At 43.7% G+C, this 24395-nt stretch overlaps 1 protein-coding gene across 2 annotated transcripts in view; it reads right to left on the reverse strand.

Moving 5' to 3' along the window:
* Window positions 1-23757, reverse strand: part of KCTD1 (potassium channel tetramerization domain containing 1) — a 136723-nt gene extending 112966 nt beyond the window's left edge. The window contains exons 1-2 of one of the 2 annotated variants that reach the window (XM_056521771.1): window positions 11846-11860; window positions 10320-10365 (exon numbers count right to left, since the gene is read on the reverse strand). Coding sequence is in view for 1 of the 2 variants with exons in the window: in XM_056521770.1 (XP_056377745.1) it covers window positions 23546-23554 (9 nt within the window). In the remaining variant the exon portion in view is untranslated. Of the gene's footprint in view, window positions 1-10319; window positions 10366-11845; window positions 11861-23545 lie in introns of those variants that run through there. The other variant, XM_056521770.1, reaches the window with a different exon arrangement.
* Window positions 23758-24395: the final 638 nt, after the last annotated feature.

Genomic DNA, 24395 nt, shown 5'->3' on the forward strand with positions numbered 1-24395 from the left:
GAAAATTGGCTGTGCCCTCAAGAGGGTTTAACATATGCTTTACAGCAAAGCTCAGCCAGTGGAGGAGAGGACATGCGTCCTTTGCCTATATTGAATGGCTTGAACCTTCACTGTAAACCTGCCTGCGATGATAAGGGAGAAAAGACTCAAAAATGATCACTACAGGACAGGAACCGTCAGCTTAATATAAGGCTTAGTGACCAGACTGAAAATTGAAGATTTTAGGATTCTATAATATACAGTATAGTGAAATAAAATTAGTAAACACATCACCACAATCTCTTACATTTTTTTTTAAAAAAAGGTACCTATTAGATCCCACAAAAAACAAAACTGTTATGTGTCACTCAGTACCTCATCCTGATCATGTAAATGTAATATGTATTTCTCTATCACCAATATTTCAGAAAAAAAATTGCATATTAACACTGCCCCCTCACTCTGCTGACTCACTGCTCTTGGAGGAGCCTGGCAGCCCTGCTCTGTAACCCTTTCCTCTCAGGAGTTACGCTGTGTATATATATATATATATATATATATATATAGATATAGATATAGATATATATACACACACACACACACACACACACAAAATGGCCCTGATTTCAGAGTGGAGTGTAGGTTTCTTTGTGGGTTTTAATAAAAAAAAAATCCACAGTATTTACTAAGGTCTCCCTACATTTTGCACACATTCTCTGATCTGTAGGGTTTTCCTCAGCTGAAATCCACCACATTTTCTGTGGAAACCTTAGTAAATATATTGGGTTTTTGTGAAAATGTCAGGAACACGCCCCTTTCGGTGACCACGCCCCACTTTTCCCTGACGGCCACGCCCCTTTTCTAGGTTTTCTTAGTAAGATGGAGAGTTAGTCGCGTTTCTTTTCAATTCTGGCACAGGTTCTGGGGCAGACAGAATCTGGCACACAACCCGTCAGGTTTGCAATAGTAAATGAGGGCCAATGCTTATTGGAGATTGCCTGCACTCAGACAATATGGTGAGTGTATAACTTCCTAAATTAGTGCAAAGGTTTAGTGGTAAAAGTTTTTTTTATGCATACATTTTCATTTTCTATATACTCCTATGTCATTCATGTGTGTCATCCCTTGCCAGTCCTGTAATGTTGGAACTTGTAGTATTGGAATAGTTGGAGATACAGTGTTTGGATAACTCTTTTCTGCAGCATTGTTACCTTCAGCTGTGTGCCTACAGCTTTTTCAAAACTACAACTCTCAGCATGCTTAGACATCCTTTGACTGTCTAGACATGCTTGGAGTTGTAGTTTTGCAACAGCTGGAGGCACATGATTGGTAAAACTCTGTGTTACAGCAGTGTTGCTGCAAGCTGTGTTTCTCCTGCAGCTTTGTCAATCAGCCATCTTGTGTCCATGACCCTTGGACAGGCTCATACTGCTGTGGGACTCAGTGTCCCAGGAGGTATGGGGACCCCTAGTGGTGGGATTTCGGGGGCATTTTTCTTTAGCAAAATGTGAAAATTTTGAAAAGAAGTATAATAGAAAAATTATTGTTTTGCCAAGATGTAAAACACATAAAAAGTTTTTATATCTGACAGTGCCCATATAAAATGAAGACTTGATTTAACCCCAAAGGACCCACAACGTAAAAGTACATCATCATGTTGCCCTGGGACTTAATGCACCATGACGCACATTTACATCATGAACATGAAGCAAGCGCAGGAGCTATTAGCAGCCAGGACCTTGCTGCTAATTGTGGACATCAGCGATAATGCAGATGTCCGCCACTAACCCTTTATATGCAGTGGTCAATACCGGTCACATAAATTTTAGTTGCGACCCTTGTATACGCAGTGCACTTGCAGGGTCTGATGAGTGAAAATCGTGGCTGAAGGTCTCATTACCTCCTCTAATCCACTCTTCTGGGATTGATTTGCATAGTCTGCCTTCTGGCTTGCTGATATTACTGATCAGTGCTATGCCAACACATAGCACTAAACAGTAATAGCAATCAAAAGATTGCTATAAATAGTCCCCTGTGGCAACTGACAAAATGTACAAAGTAATAAAGTTTTTCAAAATATAAATAAGCCTTTCCCCAAATAAAAATGAAATCACCCTCTTTTTTCATTTTACAAATAAAAATAGTACCACAAAATGAACGTACTTGGTACCACCTCATGCGGAAATGTCAGAAATATTTAAATATAATGTTAATGCTCCTGTATAGAGATGAGCAAATTTTAGAAAAATTTGATTTGGCACCATGGTCAATCTACTCTGATGCATCAGGCATTGGTGGGTGGAAATCCTGGCTGATCCATCCCTGATTCATCTTCACAAACGTCATTCTCTCCACATTTTTCGTGGACAGACAAGTTCTCCTTGGGGTTACAATGGCCTCCGCCGCACTAAACACCCGCTCTGATGGCACACTAATGGCCGAGCAGGACAGCTTTTCCAGGGCAAACTCTGCTAGTTGTGGCCACAAATCAAGTTTGGCTGCCCAGAAGTCCAGCGGATCTTCTAGGTGTGTTGGCATGGGCATGTCAAGGTATGCCATCACCTGCTGGTTCAAGTCCTGCTCCCTGTCTACCTGCTGCTGAGTTGCTTCACTATGCGGGTGAAGAAAGCTACTCATCAGTGACTATAGACTCAGGCTGCTGCTGATGGAGCTGGTACTTCTCCTGCCACCCCTTCCCTCCCCTCCCCAGCAGCCATGGCAGTGGAAGGTGAGCGCAGAGGGCCCCCCTGAGTCAGACCTGCGAGAGGATGGACGATGGCGCAATAGGCATCAGCCTACTACAGGATCTCTCTGTAGTAGGTCAGTTTGTCCTCCCTCTCAGTGGTTGTAAAAAAGTCCCCCATTTTGTGCCGGTAGTGAGGGTCCAATAAGGTGGAGAGCCAGAAGTCATCCCGCTGCCCAATGGTGACAATTCAGTGGTCACTATGCAAGCAAGTGAGCATGCATCGTGCCATTTGTGCAAGTGACTCGGAGACACTCCCTGCCTCCATCTCCACTGCATACTTCCACGGTGTGTCTGGGTCCTCTGTCTTGCCTTCCTCATAACCCTCTAGCTCCTCTAGCTGCTCTTTCTCCTCCTCTCCTGTCAGATAGATAGAAAAACCGCCCATCTCGCGAAACCTAAACTGTGCTCTACTGTGCCCCTCCCCCTCCTACTCTTCCAGTTCAGCCCCCACAGGGCTCACTCATGTGTTGTAGTAAATGAAGCAGTGGAATGACGTTGTGGCTTCCTCAAAGGGCCTGAGCAAACGGCAGGTGTCACGTATGAGCTGCCACTAGTTGACATTGAAGTTACAGCAGGGAGTCCCCCTATCTGCGTGGATCATCAAAAAATAGGTGATGGCTTTTCTCTGTTTGTAGAGTCGATCCAACACATGGAGGGTGGAATTCCAACGTGTGGAAACGTCGCAAATCAGGCTATGTTGGGGGATACCGTTCTGACACTGCAGCTCAAGGAGGGTGTGCTTTGCGGTGTACGAGTGGGTAAAGTGCATGCAAAGTTTCCTTTGAGTGACTCAAAGTAGGAGGAGCAGGAGCATCTGGATTGACAGAAGATGGGTATGAGAGAAATGTCGCAAATCAGACTACGTTGGGGGATACCGTTCTGACACTGCAGCTCAAGGAGAGTGTGCTTTGCGGTGTACGAGTGGCTAAAGTGCATGCAAAGTTTCCTTTGAGTGACTCAAAGTAGGAGGAGCAGGAGCATCTGGATTGACAGAAGATGGGTATGATACACAGCTCCCTTCAGCTGAGGTGGTGGAGCCTTGGCTGGCTGAAACGGAGCAGCGTGCCACTGGGTTATGCAGTAGGCTGGACCACCACATCGGAGCCAGGGTTCTCCCAGGCCGCTTTATGGTGACGTTGCATATGTTGACACAGGGCCGTGGTGCCAACATTAGGACCCTGGCCACGCTTCACCTTCTGCTGACACATCTTGCTTGTGGCCATGTTAACCTTCTCCGGATGCTTGATGTAAAACAGCCACACCGCCGAGTAGCTGATTTTCCCACCAACAGTCCGCACTGATTGACTGCTACTGCTGCTGACTCCAGGAACCTCTATTTCACTACCTCCTGGGAAAGTAGGCTGCTGCGAAATGGGTGGTCTACCCTGGGCACGATTGGCTCCAGACTTTCCACTTCTGCCACCATGCTGACTGCCAACCATGTTACTACCTTTCTGGCTCAGCTGCTGTCTCACAAGCAACCTGCAACCCTCTTCTCCTGTTGAGGATGATGAAGCCCCTTCTGCACCCGACTCCCAAGTCAGATCGGCTTCATCATCATCGAGTTGTGTCTGCATGTCACTGATGTCCTCCTCAGGTTCCTCAACAGTGTCTGCTTCAGGAGCCTGATTGCTCGCAGCACCACCTCCCACGCCACTCTCCTCATCACTACTTGCCCACCTAGTGGAGGAAGCGGCTGGTGTCTCCTCCACTTCTTGGCTGGGCAGTAGCTGCTGACTGTTCTCTAATAGATCATCCTCACTAAATAGTGGAGCTGAACCCACAGAATAAGATACTTTTGTGGGGTAGGGAACAGCATAGGACAGAGGCAATGGGAGGAGAGGGACTGCTCCCGGGTCATGCCAACTGAGGGTTGTGTCTGAGGAACCCACCAACTGTTGACTGGGGGTATCAGATGTCACTTGTGATGAAGTGGATGTTCGTGTTAACCAATCAATGACGGCAGATGGGTTGCTGGTCAAGACATGACCGCTAGCTGATACCTGGAGCTCTAGCCTCTCGCTGTCACTCGCCCTTAGTCTGCTGTGACCTCTGCCTGATGAATTTAGGCCTCTACCACTCCTCTGTGTATGTCCTGGCACTGCTCTGCCTGACATACTTAGTGCGTACATGAGGGGAGTACAATACTCTCTACTACGCTTAAAAAAGTATTTGTCTACAACACCAGCCGGTGCGTACTTTTATCTGGCCTTTCACACTATCTAGGCCCTTGAGACTTTAACAGGAACAAAATAGTACACTTAGATGTACGAATGTGGTATGCACTTATGAGGGGAGGACAATGCGCTACAGTAAGCTTAACCCCTTAAGGACTCAGCGTTTTTGCATTTTCATTTTTTCCTCATAACCTTCTAAAAATCATAACGCTTTCAATTTGGCACATAAAATTCCATATGATGGCTTATTTTTTGCACCACCAATTCTACTTTGCAGTGACATTAGACATTTTACCAAAAAATCCACGGCGAAACGGAAAAAAATTGAGCAACAAAATTGAAGAAAAAAATTAATTTTGTAACTTTTGGGGGCTTCTGTTTCTACGCAGTGCATTTTTCTATAAAAATGACACCTTATCTTTATTCTGTAGGTCCATATGGTTAAAATTATACCCTACTTATATAGGTTTGATTTTGTTATTCTTCTGAAAAAAAATCATAACTACATGCAGCAAAATTTATACGTTTAAAATTGTCATCTATTTTTCTGCGTACAGGCCAGTATGAGGGCTAATTTTTTGCGCCGTGTTCTGAAGTTTTTATTGGTAACATTTTTGCATTGATCAGACTTTTTGATAGCTTTTTATTCATTTTTTTATGGGAAAAGGGGGGTGATTCAATCTTTTATTAGGGAAGGGGTTAAATGACCTTTATTAACTTTTTGTTTCACTTTTTTTTGCAGTGTTATAGCTCCCATAGGGGGCTATAACACTGCACACACTGATCTTTTACCCTGATCCCTGCAAAGCCATAGCTTTGCATGGATCAGCGTTCTAGGAGCTCGATTGCTCAAGCCTGTAGCTCAGGCTTGGAGCAATCAAACGCTGATCGGCCGCGATGGAGACAGGCGAGGGGACCTCCGCTCGCTTCCTAGCTGATCGGGACATCACGATTTTATCGCGATATTCCCGATCAGCCCGACTGGGCTGCTGGGAAGCTTTTACTTTCGTTTCAACTTTGATCGCCGCGTCTGAAGGGTTAATAGTGCGCGGCACAATGATCTGTGATGCGCGCTATTAGCCCAGGGTCCCGGCTATCATTAGCAGTCGGGACCGACCTGGTGTGATGCGGGGTCCCGGCATCCTTAAAGGGGTACTCCGCACCTAGACATCTTATCCCCTATCCAAAGGATAGGGGATAAGATGTCAAATCGCCGGGGTCCCGCTGCTGGGGACCCCGGGGATCGCTGCTGCAGTACCCCGCTATCATTACTGTGCAGAGCGAGATCGCTCTGTACGTAATGACGGGCAATACAGGGATCGGAGCATTGTTATGTCACGGCTCCGCCCCTCGTGACGTCACGGCCCGCCCCCGTCGATACAAGTCTATGGGAGGGGGTGTGATGACTTGCTTTAAGGGGACGGGCCATAGACTTGCATTAAGGGGACGGGCCGTGATGTCACGAGGGGCGGAGCCATGACGTCACGCTGCTCCGGCCCCTGTATTGCCCGTCATTACGCACAGAGCGACCTCGCTCTGTGCAGTAATGATGGCGGGGTGCCGCAGCGGCGATCCCCGGGGTCCCCAGCAGCGGGACCGCGGTGATCTGACATCTTATCCCCTATCCTTTGGATAGGGGATAAGATGCCAGGGGTGGAGTACCCCTTTAAGAGGTTAAAAAAGTATTTGTGTACAACACCAGCAGTACACACTAGTTCTGCAGCACACAGTCGCTGTGTACTACACCCAAAATTGCACTCTTTCTCTCAATCTCACTCCCTTTCCTATCAGTGCTTCTAGGCAGGATTTGTGCTTTAGCTGAATCGCTGCTGTTCTGTGCAACACACTGCTCTCATTCCCTCTCTGTAATAGAACGCTGTTGTGACTGGGAGGGGAATCACTGCAGTAAGAATGCTTTTCTGTGCAACACACACTGCTCTCTGTCCCTCTGTGCAACAGAACGCTGATAAGACTAGGAGGTGAATCGCTGCTGGAAAAAAGCTTTTCTGGCCAAAACACAGCGCTGTCTGTCCCTATCTATATCTCTGCAGTGAGAGACTGAAGTGACTGGCTGCAATATGGCTGCCGATTATATAGGGCTGTGACATCACAGGAGTGACTGGTTGCTGATAGGCTGCATGCTGCATGAGATTCAGGGTCATCCCGCCTACCCTTGTTCCCACCTTCCCAGGATTCCTTGCCCCATGTTCTCACATGTGGATCCACCATTTTAGATGCCCTGGAGCCTGGACCGCACTAAATGGAGTTTAATGAAGCAATTCACGTGATCGAATCTTACCAATATTTGCATTTGTTGCGAATCAAATTTTTCATGAAATTCGTAACAAATTCCGATTCGTAAGATTTGATTCGCTCATCCCAACTCCTGAACAGTGAACAATGTAAACATATTAAAGTAGCAAAACAGTCCAAAATTGCAGTTTTTTTGGTCACATCAAATCATATAAATAAAATATACTCAAAAGTGGTACAGATATAAACTACTGATCACGGCACAAACAATTAGTTATAGTGGTCAGTATTTGGCAATTTTAAGCACACTGGCTTTTTACAAAAAGATTGACTTTTTTTTGAGTACAGGGTGGGCCATTTATATGGATACACCTTAATAAAATGGGAATGGTTGGTGACATTAACTTCCTGTTTGTGGCACATTAGTATATGTGAGGGGGGAAACTTTCCAAGATGGGTGGTGACCATGGCGGCCATTTTGAAGTCGGCCATTTTGAATCATGTGACACATAAAACTTATTGGAAATTTCACAAAAAAAAAAAAAACCAATGAAGTGCTTGGTTTTAACGTAACTTTATTATTTTATGAGTTATTTACAAGTTTCTGACCACTTATAAAATGTGTTCAATGTGCTGCCCATTGTGTTGGATTGTCAATGCAACCCTCTTCTCCCACTCTTCACACACTGATAGCAACACCGCAGGAGAAATGCTAGCACAGGCTTCCAGTATCCGTAGTTTCAGGTGCTGCACATCTCGTATCTTCACAGCATAGACAATTGCCTTCAGATGACCCCAAAGATAAAAGTCTTAGGGGGTCAGATCGGGAGACCTTGGGGGCCATGCAACTGGCCCACGATGACCAATCCACTTTCCAGGAAACTGTTCATCTAGGAATGCTCGGACCTGACACCCATAATGTGGTGGTGCACCATCTTGCTGGAAAAACTCAGGGAACGTGCCAGCTTCAGTGCATACAGAGGGAAACACATCATCATGTAGCAATTTCGCACATCCAGTGGCCTTAAGGTTTCCATTGATGAATAATGGCCCCACTATCTTTGTACCCCATATACCACAACATACCATCAATTTTTGTGTTTTAACAGTCTTGGAGGGATCTATCCAATGTGGGTTAGTGTCAGACCAATAGCAGTGGTTTTGTTTGTTAACTTCACCATTCACATAAAAGTTTGCCTCATTACTGAACAAAATCTTCTGCGTAAACTGAGGGTCCTGTTCCAATTTTTGTTTTGCCCATTCTGCAGCACCTAAAAACTACGGATACTGGAAGCGTGTGCTAGCATTTCTCCTGCGGTGTTGCTATCAGTGTGTGAAGGGTGGGAGAAGAGGGTTGCATTGACAATCCAACACAATGGGCAGCACATTGAACACATTTTATAAGTGGTCAGAAACTTGTAAATAATTCATGAAAGAATAAAGTTACGTTAAAACCAAGCACATCATTGTTTTTCTTGTGAAATTCCCAATAAGTTTGATGTGTCACATGACCCTCTTCCTATTGAAAAAACTAAAGTTGGATTCAAAATGGCCGACTTCAAAATGGCCGCCATGGTCACCACCCATCTTGAAAATTTCCCCCCCTCACATATACTAATGTGCCACAAACAGGAAGTTAAAATCACAACCATTCCCATTTTATTAAGGTGTATCCATATAAATGGCCCACCTTGTAGTACAGAAACAGACAAACATGTACATATGGGTATCATTTTCATTTTGTCAACCCACGGAAAATGAAAACACGCCAGCTTTACTGTTAAGTGCACTCCATAAAAGCAAATTCCTCCAAAAGTAGCAAAATAGCTTTTTTTTCACATCACCCCCACAAATAATAATTTTTTCATTGTGCTGTTCGTTTTATGGTAAAATGAGAGAAGTCATTACAAAGTACAATTGGTTGTGCAAAAATCAAGCCCTACATGGCTCTGTGGATGGCAAAAGGCAAGAGATATGCCTCCTAAAAGGAAAGTAGGGGAAACAAAAAAGGGAAATTTAAACTTGGCTGTGTCCTCAAGGCCCAAATGAGCTGTGTCCTTAAGGGGTTAAACAGCAGGTCATTTTCTGATGACACATTCCATGTAAATATAAAATAGCTGCATCCTAATGTAACATTTACCGTATATACTCGAGTATAAGCAGAGTTTTTCAGCACGATTTTTTGTGCTGAAAACGCCCCCCCTCTGCTTATACTCGAGTGAACTCTCTGCCTGTCAATCCCTTCTCAGTGGTCTTCAACCTGTGCACCTCCAGATTTGCAATAATACAACTTGTAGTTTTGAAACATCTGGAGGTCCGCAGGTTGAAGACCACTGCGGCCTTCGTCATCATCCAGACCCCCCCCCCCCCCTTAGTTTTCTACTCCCCTCCCCTCGGTGGGAAGGAAGGGTGAGCTGTTCCGGGCCATCTATGCTGCAGGGACCGTCCGGTGGGGAGGGTTAGTCGTTCCGGGCTGTCCATCTTCACCGGGAGGGCCCTCTTCTCCGCTCCGGGCCGGCCCCGAACTAGTGGCGTTACCTTGACGATGACGCACAGGGACGTCCGTCCCTGCGCATGAACGTCCCTTCGTGTCATCATCAAGGCAACGTCACTAGTCCGTGGCCGGCCCGGAGCGGAGAAGAGGGCCTCCCGGGGGAGATGGCCAGCCTGGAACGACTAACCATCCCCATCGGACGGTCCCTGCAGCATGGATGGCCCGGACCAGCTCACCCTTCCTTCCCACCGAGGGGAGGTGAGTAGAAAACTAAAGGGGGGTCTGGATGATGACGAAGGCCGCAGTGGTCTTCAACCTGTGGACCTCCAGATGTTTCAAAACTTCAACTCCCAGCATGCCCGGACAGCCGATGGCTGTCCAGGCATGCTGTGAGTTGTAGTTTTGCAACATCTGAAGGTCCGCAGGTTGAAGACCACTGATGAAGGGATTGAATGGGGGGGGGGGGATGATGACGGGGGGTCTGGATGATGACATGGGGGGATGATGTATTTCCCACCCTAGGCTTATAGTCGAGTCAATAACTTTTCCTGGGTTTTTGGGGTGAAATTTGGGGCCTCGGCTTATATTCGGGTTGGCTTATACTCGAGTATATACGGTAGGTTATATTATTCAAAATAAGATTCTGTGCCTGTATAGGTTTGTTGCTTACTGAGCATAACCACGATTTCTCTTTTGTTGTTGTTTGTTTGTTCTTTCTAAGATAAAGAAGAAGAAAAAATAACTACTCCTAGCTCTAAACACAGCCATGCTATAACACTGCTGAACAAAAGATTGTATTTTCCAGTTTCAGATGTAACAGGGCCCTCTAGAGTGAGAGAACATTCTGTCTTGTGCCCCGGGCATAATTAATACACCAAAGTTACTGCAGTAGATTTGAAAAAAAAATCTGCTGCTTTCATTTCAGGAAAACTATTCCATAGCGATTAAAAAAATTAAAATCATGTATGTTAACATAAAAGCTGTTAATTAAATACTTTAATCTTTCAAGTGATGAGCAGAAGGAAAATATTTTTAACAAACAAATTATACTAATGAAAAATTTAACTCAATTCACAGTCTAAATCTGCAGAAAGGACCTAGAAAGATATAGTTATAAAATTCCTACAGTGTTTTGATAAATGACTCTTCAAGACAACATACTGTATAAATATGGGAGGAAGCATTTCTAGGTCTCCTCAGCAAAATAGACTTTGAGGGGGTTCTCCAAGACTTTTCAATAAATTAACATTGCTTGGTCTGTGATTTCTTTATTTCTTGCCATGTTACCTTTGCCCTGACTTCCTGTTCCTTCCAGTGAACGTGATGTCACAGGATGAATCACCGGAGCCATTTAGAGCTTCAAGAGGTAGCCAATGGGCACTCCAACCATATTAAAGGGGTACTACCGTGGAAAACTTTTTTTTTAAATCAACTGGTGCCAGAAAGTTAAAAAGATTTGTAAATTACTTCTATTTAAAAATCTTAATCCTTCCAGTACTTTTTAGGGGCTGTATACTACAGAGGAAATGCTTTTCTTTTTAGATTTCTCTGATGTCACGACCACAGTGCTCTCTGCTGTTTATTTTAGGTACTGTCAGGAGCAGCATATGTTTGCTATGAGGATTTTCTCCTGTTCTTAAAATGGACAGCAGAGGTCAGTAGAGAGCACTGTGGTCGTGACATCAGAGAAATCTAAAAAGATAAGCCTTTCCTCTGTAGTATATAGCCCCTAAAAAGTACTGGAAGGATTAACATTTTTAAATAGAAGTCATTTACAAATCTGTTTAACTTTCTGGCACCAGTTGATTTAAAAAAAAAAAAGTTTTCCACGGTAGTACCCCTTTAACAATGGTGACAGAAACATCACATCTGGTTATGTGGACTGCATAAAAATCCACTTTACAGATCAGGCATTCATATAGGAGCAATCTGCCAAAGGGTTGTGTCCGTAATTCTTGCATGTCAATAAAAGATGGACAAAAAGACCCCAAAAGTCTGTTGAGTCAGTACCATGAGATCCTGCCTCACCTTGCCCCTCCTCCCATGGTACTGACCCAACAAGTCTTTGGGGTCTTTTTGTCTTCAAAAATGTCATCAGCAATTTTGTGCCATCAGCGTAGTGCAGTGGCAGGTCAGCAGGAAGACTGCAGCATCGACATCACATCTGCCCCTTGACTCACAGACAGTCTCACACACCGTTCGTGGTCTTCGCTCCAAATCTGCTTGTAACTGAAGTAGCCAAGCAGCCAGGCCTGCAGGTATGTTAATGCACGGATTCATCAAAACTTGCGCAGAGGAAAAGTTGATCAGACCAGTTGCCCATAGCAACCAATCAGATTGCTTCTTTCATTTAAAAAAAAGGCCTGTGAAAAATAAAGAAGCCATTTAATTGGTTGCTATGGGCAACTGGTCACCATTTTCTCAGCACAGGTCTAGATGAATCTCCCTCTTGACTCTAAAGTCAAACGTAGATAATGAATGGATCATAGTAATGTATGAATAAATGGTTTGAATAATATGGTTTTACAGAATCATTAAAAAATAAATAAATTAATACATGAATAAAGAAACTGGCCTGGACAAAAATGATGGTACCCTGAACTTTATATTTTGTTTCACAACTTTTTGACTTCTGCACTTGTTTACCGGTATCTTGTAACATATATTTTTATCAGATACATAAGTGTCCAAAATATCCCTATTTTGTTAGTCTTTTTTTTTTTTTTAGTTTTCTCACTTTTTTCTTGCTGGATAAGATGATGTAGATCTCTGACCTATTCTCTTCAGCCAAAAAAAAAAAAAAAAAAAACCATAAATAAATATCGTATTTATCGGCGTATAACACGCACTTTTTAGGCTAAAATTTTTAGCCTAAAGTCTATGTGCGTGTTATACGCCGATACCGCCCCAGGAAAGGCAGGGGGAGAGAGGCCGTCGCTGCCCGATTCTCTCCCCCTGCATTCCCTGGGGTCTAGAGCCCTGCTGCCGGCCCTTCTCACCCCCTGGCTATCGGCGCCGCTGCCCGTTCTGTCCCCCTGACTATCGGTACCGGCGCCGACAGCCAGAGGGAGAGAAGGGGCAGCGGCGCCCATTGCCGGCGCCGCTGCCCCGTTGCCTCCCCCCATCCCCGGTGGCATAATTACCTGGGTCGGGTCCGCGCTGCTCCAGGCCTCCGGCGTGTGTCCCCGGCGTCGTTGCTATGCGCTGCACGGCGCGGCGCATGACGTCAGTGCGCCGCGCCGTGCATAGCAACGACGCAGGGAACGCACGCCGGAGGCCTGGAGCAGCGCGGACCCGACCCAGGTAATTATGCCACCGGGGATGGGGGGAGGCAACGGGGCAGTGGCACCGGCAATGGGTGCCGCTGCTCCTTCTCTCCCCCTGGCTGTCGGCGCCGCTTCTCTCCCCCTGGCTATCGGCGCCGGCACCGATAGTCAGGGGGACAGAACGGGCAGCGGTGCCGATAACCAGGGGGAGAGAAGGGCCGGCAGCAGGGCTCTAGACCCCAGGAAAGGCAGGGGGAGAGAAGCGGGCAGCGACGGCCTCTCTCCCCCTGCCTTTCCTGGGGGTGTATCGGGGTATACACGCGCACACACGCACCCTCATTTTACCATGGATATTTGGGTAAAAAACTTTTTTTACCCAAATATCCTTGGTGAAATGAGGGTGCGTGTTATAGGCCGGTGCGTGTTATACCCCGATAAATACGGTATGTCTCTTTCCCTCTGACTGAAAATATAGGAGGGTGGATGGTGCTAGATGGAATCAAATAGGATGCAGCTTTTTTCCTTTCCAAGAACCGAAAAACATTCATAGAACCACTTGCAGTAGGACCCGTTAAGATTTTCTCAGTGACTTCATATGGATTCATCTTCATCATTTAAAATATGAGGCATATACTGTCTAAAAATCCCTTTACTTTTAGAAAAAAATAGCTGCCAACCCCGCAGATTTTAGAGTGTGACTGTCCGACTTTTTAATGTATATGGAGGAATCCTGACTCTTTCCTGAAAGATGATGGGGGAGATTTATCAAAACCAGTGCAGATAAAAAGCTGACCAGTTGCCCATAGCAACCAATCACATTTCTTCTTTCATTTTTAACAAGGCCTCTGCAAAATGAAAGAAGCAATCTGATTGGTTGCTATGGGCAACTCAGCAACTTTTCCTCTGCACAGGTTTTGATAAATCTCCCCCTATGTCGGTGAAGGGTTGGGTATGGGATTTGAACTGTCTGGCCCTTCTGTGTTTTTTTCCTGGAGATAAACCACTTCCAATGATGTCTGGCAGCAGCTTACCTCCCTTCTCCCCATTCACAACCAAGCCAAACATTAATGTAAATAAATGTATGACACCATATCAGCATGGCTTTATGAGGGATCGGTCCTGTCAAACTAACTTGATCAGCTTTTATAAGGAGGTGAGCATCAGACTGGACCAGGGGGAAATCGCTGGACGTCGTATATCTGGATTTTTCCAAAGCATTTGATACGGTGCCACATAAAAGATTGGTGCATAAAATGAGCAGGATCTGGCTGGGGGAGAATGTGTGTACATGGGTAAGTAACTGGCTCAGTGATAGGAAACAGAGGGTGGTTATTAATAGTACTTATTCTGATTGGGTGACTGTTACTAGTGGGGTACCACAGGGGTCAGTCTTGGGTCCTGTTCTATGTAATATATTTATTAATGACCATGTAGATGGGTTGAATAGTAAAGTAGCAATCTTTGCAGATGATACTAATCTCTGTAAAGTGGTAAACACAATAAAGGACAGTGCACTGTTACAAATGAATCTGGATAGTTTGGGGGTTTGGGCTGTGAAGTGGCAGATGAGGTTTAACACTAATAAATGTAAGGTTATGCACATGGGGAGGAAAAATCCAGGCTGGGATTATGTATTAAATTGGAACACACTTCGGATGACTGACACTGAAAAGGACTTAGGAGTCTTAGTTAACAGTAAATTTAGCTGTAGTGACCAGTGTCGGGCAGCTGCTGCCAAGGCAAATAAAATCATGGGGTGCATCAATAGGGGCATAGATGCCCACGACAAGGAAATAATTCTACTACTGTACAAATCACTAGTCAGACCACACATAGAATACTGTGTACAGTACTGGGCACCAGTATACAAGAAAGATATAGTGGAGCTGGAGAGGGTTCAAAGACGGCAACCAGGGTAATACGGGGAATGGGAGGACTACAGTACCCATAAAGATTATCAGAATTGGGGTTATTTAGTTTAGAAAAAAGAAGGCTTAGGTGAGACCTAATAACTATGTATAAATATATCAGGGGACCGTACAGAGATCTCTCTCATGATCTATTTATACCCAGGACTGTATCTATAACAAGGGGGCATCCTCTACGCTTAGAGGAAAGAAGGTTTCTACACCAATACACAGACAGGCATTCTTTACTGTAAGAGCAGTGAGACTGTGGAATTCTCTCCCGGAGGAGGTGGTCATGGTGAACTCTGTAAAAGAGTTCAAAAGGAGTCTGGATGCATTTTTGGAGAATAATAACATTGATGGTTATGTATACTAGATATTTCAGGACAGAATGTTGATCCAGAGATTTATTCTGACTGCCATATTTTGAGTCGAGAAGGAATTTTTACCTCTAGTATGAGGGTTTTTTGCCTTCTCCTGGATCAACTCAGTAGGGACTCATTAGGGTTATAGGTTGAACTAGATGGACTCTGGTCTTTTTTCAACCTTATGAACGATGTTACTATGTATATAGGGTGAACAGGAGAGTGTCAGCCAAAAGAAGGTTTAGCCAACAGCTATTGAAGGTGTATGGGCACTTTAAAGGACAGTGTTATGATCATGTTCATTGGCCTTCAAACTGATAAAGGCAACAGTTGTATGCACATTTGCTGTTTATCTTCATTGCTGCCTATTGTTTTCAATTTCACAATGCAAATATTTTATTTTGGTTCATATGTTACATTTTATGGTAAAATAAAGGATGCTATTAAAAAGTATAGTTCCTTCCGTAAAAAAACAAGCATACAACAGGAACAGTAGCCAAGAGAGGTATGTACCTTAACAACCAGTGAATGCATTATGAGAGGAGACCCAGTTTAATGGACTACTGGGTCTAATGTCATGCTCTGTTGCTGGGTGCCTTGGCAAATGCCACGGTGTAGCATGATCAGTATTGATTTGGCCCTATGTTCCCTGCCAGGCTTGCAGTAATAAGGTCATGTACATCATTTATCATTAAGGAAAGGAAAGTTATTTCTCTATGTGTAATGTCAGTTCCAGCTCTCAAGTTTAAAAAAAAAAAAAAATCCAAGCAACTCCTTTAAAGTAATGCACATGGTTTATCTTTTAGATAGCTTTCATATTATAAAAGAATTGCAAAATAGCATTTATTAAAATATCACCTCTCTCACTTGGCAGCCTCTAAACTGAGTGATGCTGCATATTAACATTGAAGTAGCAAAGGAAAACTGTCATAACTTTCATGCTGTCTGAACCACAAGCGATTGGGGTGGTCTCTGGTAGCTTTGATTCATAGATCTCTCCCTATACATGGACAGCTCTATCAATCAAGCATTTTTGCATTTATGGCCTGACTGTCGCACTCATGACCAGGACTGGCAGCAGTCAGTTTGGGTCATCAGACCTGCAATTGGACCTGGACTTGTGGTCATAATATGGATTCCATAAGGTTTACATGTTGAGTTAGTGTAAAAACCGACCTAAGGGGAAGAAGGTTCCCAGACACACAGCTTTGGTTTTTTTTCCAGTTTTTCGGACTAAAGCCAAAAGGGAATTCAAAAGGAATGGGGAATATAAAGTATGGATGTAAAGTGTAACTGTCATTTCAGAAAACTTGACGTAGCGGAATTTCTAAAGTTTTGATCGGGGAGGACTCTGTTTATTGGGTCTCCAATAAACAAAACTTTTAATATTTCAAATGTTTTCTGAAACGGCAGTTACACTTTAGGTAATCCCTTCATATTCCCCATTCTCTTTAAAAGGGGTACTCCGGTGGAAAACTTTTCTCAAATCAACTGATGCCAGAAAGTTAAACCGATTTCTAAATGACTTCTATTAAAAAAATCTTAATTCTTACATTACTTATTAGCTGCTGAATACTACAGAGGAAATTCTTTTCTTTTTGGAACACAGAACTCTCTGCTGACATCACGAGCACAGTGCTCTCTGCTGACATCTCTGTCCATTTTAGGAACTGACCAGAGCAGCATATGTTTGCTATGGGGATTTTCTCCTACTCTGGACAGTTCTTAAAATGGACAGAGATGTCAGCAGAGAGCACTGTGTTCCAAAAGGAAAATCATTTCCTCTGTAGTATTCATCAGCTAATAAGTACTGGAAGGATTAAGATTTTTTAATAGAAGTAATTTACAAATCTTTTTAACTTTCTGGCACCAGTTGATTTATATATATATAAAAAAAAAAATAATACGTTTTCCACCGGAGTACCCCTTTAACCCCTTAAGGACCAAGGACGTACCGGTACGTCCTTGGTCCTGCTCTTCTGATATAACGCGGGGTTACACAGTAACCCCGCGTCATATCACGGCGGGCCCGGTGTCATAGTGAAGTTGGGACCCGCCTCTAATAGCGCGCAGCGCCGATCGCGGCGCAGCACGCTATTAACCCTTTAGCCGCGCGCTCAGAGCTGAGCCGCGCGGCTAAAAGTGAAAGTGAAAGTTCCCGACTAGCTCAGTCGAGCTGTTCGGGATAGCTGCGGCTAATCGCGGCATCCCGAACAGCTGACAGGACAGCGGGAGGGCCCCTTCCTGCCTCCTCGCTGTCCGATCGCCGAATGACTGCTCAGTGCCTGAGATCCAGGCATGAGCAGTCATGCGGCAGAATCGTTGATCACTGGTTTCTTATGAGAAACCAGTGATCAACATAGAAGATCAGTGTGTGCAGTGTTATAGGTCCCTATGGGACCTATAACACTGCAAAAAAAAAGTGAAAAAAAAAAGTGAATAAAGATCATTTAACTCCTACCCTATTAAAAGTTTGAATCACCCCCCTTTTCCAATAAAAAAAAAACCACAGTGTAAATAAAAATAAAAATAAACATATGTGGTATCACCGCGTGTGGAAATGTCCGAATTATAAAAATATATCATTAATTAAACCACTAGGTCAATGGCGTGCGCGCAAAAAAATTCCAAAGTCCAAAATAGTGCATTTTTGGTCACTTTTTATATCATTTAAAAATGAATAAAAAGTGATCAATAAGTCCTATCAATGCAAAAATGGTACCGTTAAAAACTTCAGATCACGGCGCAAAAAATTAGCCCTCCTACCGCCCCATACACGGAAAAATAAAAAGGTTATAGGGGTCAGAAGATGACAATTTTAAACGTATTCATTTTCCTGCATGTAGTTATGATTTTTTCCAGAAGTCCGACAAAATCAAACCTATATAAGTAGGGTATCATTTTAATTGTATGGACCTACAGAATACATATCAGGTGTCATTTTTACCGAAAAATGTACTACGTAGAAACGGAAGCCCCCAAAAGTTACAAAACAGCGTTTTTTTTTCAATTTTGTCGCACAATGATTTTTTCCCCCGCTTCACCATAGATTTTTGGGCCATCATATGGATTTTTAGGTGTAAATTTGAAAGAGTTATGATTTTTTAAAGGCAAGGAGCAAAAAACTAAAATGCAAAAACGGAAAACCCCCCGGTCCTTAAGGGGTTAAATCTACTTCAGGCTTTGACTAAAAAACTGCAAAAAAGAAAAAAAAAAGCTGTGTGTAAAACCCCCATATAGGTGGTTCGTTGTTGTCTGCTGCCATGGAGATGCATAGAGCTGCATGGGAGCTGCAGAAACAAAGCAAACAATGACATTTTTGTTTCTCCTCAGTTGTAAAGTTGTACTTTTTTTTCCTGGCACCCTCTATTTTGCCATATATTGTAATATAAAGAAGAGACTAAAAAACTATTTGTGGGCCAACATTCCAAAAAAATAAAAATAAAAAATGCTATATATGAGGGGCAATACAGCACAGTACGATTAACATGCAGTGCAATAGGATTCCCACTAAGGCCTAGTAGAGATCTCGGGTTGCTGTGACAACTAATTGGCACCCCACAATTTTATAAATTTGTTGGGATTTTTTCAGAACTGTGGTGGACATTTCCAGAGACCACGCCCCCTTTTCAGGTTTTCTGAGTAAAATCAGTTGGTCAGGTATTTTGGTTGCAAAATCTGGCGCACAAAGTGTAAGACACAATTTGGGGGGCAAAACCAGAGAGAAAAAAAAACTGTCAGGACCACATAAGTAAATAACCCCCAATATTTTTGTTATTTTGCATTTTTTTCTGATGTTTTCAGTTTGTGAAATTTTTTGTTTTTTAAATGCAGGATACTCTAGATATGTTTTTTTTTCTAGCAGTATTCTAATAGGCTTTTCTTTAGAACTTAAAAAGCACTATAAAAACACCACCAAAACACTTCATGGGGATTTACATGTGTTCAAAAATGCTGATAAAAAAGTGTGTTAGGCTGCATTCACACCTCGTTTTGTACATACGGGTGCCGGATCCGGATCATTAAAGTAAATGGAGTCACGGGCTGATCCGGCTGGGGTACGGGAGCGCCCGCTTTGCCCCCCCCCCCAGCCGGATCAGCCCGTGACTCCATTTACTTTAATGAGCTGACCGGAGTCAAATGGTGACTCCGGTCGGCTCAGTTTCCACCCGTATCCAGTTTTGGACCGGACCTAAAACCCTAGTATACTACGGTTTTAGGTCCGGTCAGGAAAACGCATACAGGTCAAAACTGAGCCGACCGGAGTCACCGTTTGACTCCGGTCAGCTCATTAAAGTAAATGGAGTCACAGGCTGAGGTACAGGAGCGCCCGGTTTGCCCCTCCCCAGCCGGATTCGGCACCCGTATGTAAAAAACGAGGTGTGAATGCAGCCTTAGAAGGATTTTTTATTCTATACCAGTGTCAATTGCACATGCATTAATACATTTGAAGCAGTTTATGGCTCCTCTCAGCCATACCCACTGCTCTATACTTTTTAAAACTGTCTCATAGAAAGTGACATAATATATTTAATGCATGAAACATGCCCCATATTTTTTTTTTTTTTTTTAGCAAGGCCAGAATTCATATAGATTTCCTTACTAACGGTCACTCTGTCTCTGCTTATAGCCAGGACAGTACTCACAGGGGTAAAAAGGACCTGGCAGCAGCCCCCTTTATATTGGCAGTACGTGAGTACTGCCCTGATGACAGCCCTGCTTATGGTGCTCTGAATTTGGATAAAAGTGGAATTTTTTGGGAAAAATACTAGCCTTCCTTCAATTACAGATTGGTTCTCTGAGATTATTCATATTCATCCTATGGAGGAACTCCTACCAGACTCTCATAAACAAACTGTTCATCACAGGCTCTTGTGGTGCCCGCGGACGGAGTTCTCCCAGTCTGATTACTATAGAGCCTTGTATTCTTCCTAAGCTGTGTGTCTCTCCCACTCTTTCCCTTATGATCTCGATCTCTCTCTCTCTCTCTCTCTTATACATACTTCAATTTATCTTTTTCTTACATTTTTTTCTTTATCTCTGGTCTAACTGCAGGAGATCTGATTTGATATGCCTGTTTTATTTCCTTTAGTTTATTGCAGTTTTTTTTGTTCTTTCTTTAGCAACAGAGGATTTTTTTATGTGAACTCCTTATGGAACTGTTGTTGTTATTGTTTTTGTGGTTGTGTACCCCTTTCCCCCCCCCTTTTTTTTCTGTACTCCCTTTTCCCTTCCTTTATTTTTGTTTACTAAACCTTCGAATGAGAAAAAGTTGACCAACAGTAGAATTTTACCCACTTGCTTAATGCCCATTGACTTGTCCGAGAGCTGGCAGCCAGACACTCCAGATAAGAGATAAGGTTGGGACAACCTTCTCAATCACTGTATATACAGCACTCAAAGAACAGTGTGTATACAGTTCAACAGGAGCCATAAGGCGATGTGAATGCCAGGTACTGGGTAGCTAAAGGAGCTGCTTGGTCATAGCAGACCCAGATCTGCTTTACATAGAGCATTAAAAATAAAAATGTATTCCCCCTGAATCTGGGACTAATATTTGAGCCCCAGTTATGCCGGTTTCACACGAGCGTACTACCTGGGCATTTTTTGCATCTGTATTACGGACGGAAGTCCCAGCCTGACCATGTTTCTTTATCTCCCAAAAGGTGTTTTTGGATTTTATGGGGAACAATATGTAAAATATAAAATAATAAGGAGCTCTAAATGAAAAAAAAATTATATAGAAATGTTTAGAAAAAAAAATGGCTTCTGGAATCTGTCTCCATTTATTGTACTATATCTGCTATATGGAAAGGACTGAAACAAAAAGGGGACAATTTTAATGGGCACTGTCAGAATCAAAAACTGTTTATATGTTGTACATCTTAGCAAAACATTAAGCTTCCTAATACAGATCAGAAAAAAAAATGTTCCTTCCTTTTTAGAGAAATCAGGGCTTATAGAAAAGACCACTAGGAGTCCCAATACCACCCAGAACATATTCTTATCCAGCTTCAGCATCATCTTCATCCCAGCTATAGCACAGGCTGGGACAAAGTCCAGTAAGTGAGGTTGGGACTAGTTCTCCTCTGTGCTCTCCCCTGTCATTCCTGTCTATCAGATTCTTGTCTAAAAACAGAGGAGCGGGTTACAGAGCAGCCTAAAATGATTAGATAAAGAGACCTAGCGCAACAGACTCAGGGAGGAAGTGAATGCATGGTGAGTGAGGGCAGGCTCTATACTTGCCTTAAAGGGGTACTCAAAGGATAGGGGATAAGATTTCAGATCGCCGGGGTCCAACTGCTGGGGACCCCCGGGATCTCCACTGCGGCACCACACTATCATTACTGCACAGAGCAAGTTCGCACTGTGCTAATGACGGGCAATACAGGGGCCGAGCATGGTGACATCATGGCCCCGCCCCTCGTGACATCACGGCCCGCCCCTCAATACAAGTCTATGGGAGGGGACGTGGCAGCCGCCACGCCCACTGTCATACTTTCATTAAGGGGGCGGGCTATGATGTCACGAGGGGCGGAGCCGTGATGTCACGCTGCTCCGTCCCCTGTATCGCCCGTCATTATGCACAGAGCGAACTCGCTCTGTGCAGTAATGATAGCAGGGTGCCACAGCAGAGATCCCGGGGGTCCCCAGCAATCTGACATGTTAAGATGTCTAGGGGCGGAGTACCCCTTTAAACACTTCCTTTCCTAAGCAGTGGATGTCAGAATGAGTGAGCAGCAGAGTCGAGGGATTTCTGAGCCAAATACAGTAGATAGACACATAAAAAAAAAAAAAAAAAAAAAAAAAAAAAAAAAGTAAAGCATCTGCACGACCTAGTGAGTAACATATAGAAGCACTATTTTCTCTGTGATATGATAGGTACACTAACCATAAATAAATACATCTGCTATTAATAAAAAGACACGTATTTTAATTTTTTTTTCAAGTTTTCCTCCTCATCCCCCCCCCCCCAAAGAAAAAAAAAAAAACACTACGAAAATGATTCATAAATGAATAAAAAGTTACTTTATAGTTTCCAATCCATTTGAATTTAAATGTGTCTGGTCATGAGAAGAGCAAACTGACCAGAAGGGGTTAAAATGGTGTTTAGAGGCAAGCAGGTTGCTTTAATAAAAGAGGACTGCCAGTCAGGGTGATCTGCATAATACTAAATAAAAGAAAGAAAACAATATTACAAAATATTTGTATCTTGCACCTACTGCATGGTTCAAAAATACTAGGAGAGCAACAGCAAAACAAGTGTATTTGTGCCTATCCCATTGATACAATCCTCTATACTGGTAACATTTTATTACATTGTGTGTGTATAATATATATATATATATATATATATATATATATATATATATATATATATATATATATATATATAATCTCTCTCTACATGTGTTATTCAGAATTCTCCATTCATTGACTCCCCACACACTTCATACACACAGATGCCAAGCAGACAGGGCAAAGCCATCACTTTGATCAATCTCCCAGCAGCCAGGCGCCCACCGCCCCCTAGTGTCTCCCGGCGGTAACTACAACATCCTTTTTTCATAAACACACTGCCCCTTTGGTGTCGTCTTGTCTGCTGTGAAAGGTAATAATTCCCGTAGGAAACCCCTTCCAGGAGGACGGCTGGCAGCCGGGGCACATCCTGGCATCGCCCACGAAGTGCTGCACGGGCACTGCAGCCCTCAGCCTCGCCGTGTAAGAGTAAAACACCCTCCATGCCCCCCAGGGCAAATCTGCAGCAGCACAATGGCGTCTTTCATACAGAGGTGGATAAAAAGCAAAAGGAAGGCAGAAGACACGAGAGCTTAGATAGTGTTTCCCAACCAGGGTGCCTCCAGCTGTTGCAAAACTACAAATCCCAGCATGGCCGGACAGCCGAAGGCTGTCCGGCCATGCTGGGAGTTGTAGTTTTGCAACAGCTGGAGGCACCCTGGTTGGGAAACACTAAGCTAGAAGAAAGTCGCCGGAGTTTACCACATATTTGTGGAGTAACTCCAGCCGGGCACACAGCACAGTGTGCACAGAGCAAGCAGTGCCACTAACCGCACTCACTCCATGCCCCCTGTACTTAGTGCCCCCCTGGGCGCCGCTTCCCCTGACTCCCCTCACAGCCCCAGCACAGACACCGATCGCTCCCTTTATTTCCCAGTGAGTGCATCAAGGAAGTGATGATGATGATGATGAAAGGAAGGGGGAAAGGGAAAAAAAAAAAAAAAAAAAAAAAGATTAACCAGGAACCTGGCACATGCGTAAAAGCAAGTTGCGCCCTAAAGTCCCCAGCCATCCCCTCCATAGCACATAATAGAGGAGCTGGAACCATCAGATCCTTACCTGGAACATGGAGAGAGCCAAGTGTGCCGCTGCCCAACTTCCCCCTGCTCGCCTGGATTTCTCCCCTTTTTGTTTTTTGTGGCTCTTGCTCCTGATTTCTTTCAGCGATCTGCTCTGCTCGCTACACCAGAGAGAAATGCAATAGCTTGGCTAAGGTAGACAGAACAAAATACAGAGAATAGTTGCTCCAGGGCTTTGAAACCCCTCAAGGCAAGGATCAGGATACAATTAGCTCATGCCTCTACCTCCAGTCTAAATCAATCTGCAGAAGAAAAGATGAAATGAAATTAGCCTGGCTCCCAAGTCCTAGCCCCTATCATACACACATATATATATAGATCTATAGATATATATGGCTGTACAGTATAGAAATACATACATAGGATATCACATGTATTGTTGCTGGTTTTATTTTCTGTGTGTAAAGGGGGAAAAAGGAAAAAAAATAAATAAAAAAAATCCCAGTCAAGCTCCAGCCTCCAACTTGCTTATTACTCTCCCCTTGCACAGAAAAGCTGATTTTAATCGTTGTGATTAGTTTTGATGTAAGGTTTCCCCAGGCACTTTCTGCAAATGGATGGAGTGTTTCTTGCCAGAAGAGAGAAAAGCAGCAGATGATGATAATTATTAGAAGGATTGTTGCTTGTTTCTTTTTATTTGTATTTAGATGATGTCTCTCTCCCCCCCCCTCCTCCTGCACTTTCACAAGTTGACCTGACATTGTGACAGTACTAAGGTCATACAACTTGTTGATTAGGATCACCTCCTGTCTCCAGTGTGTGTGTGATCTGCTGGCACATTTTATTTTATTCCCTTGGCTATTAAAACTTCCACAAAAAAGAGGTTGATG

Source organism: Hyla sarda, chromosome 5 (assembly GCF_029499605.1).
Source record: "Hyla sarda isolate aHylSar1 chromosome 5, aHylSar1.hap1, whole genome shotgun sequence".
Classification (NCBI taxonomy): domain Eukaryota; kingdom Metazoa; phylum Chordata; class Amphibia; order Anura; family Hylidae; genus Hyla; species Hyla sarda.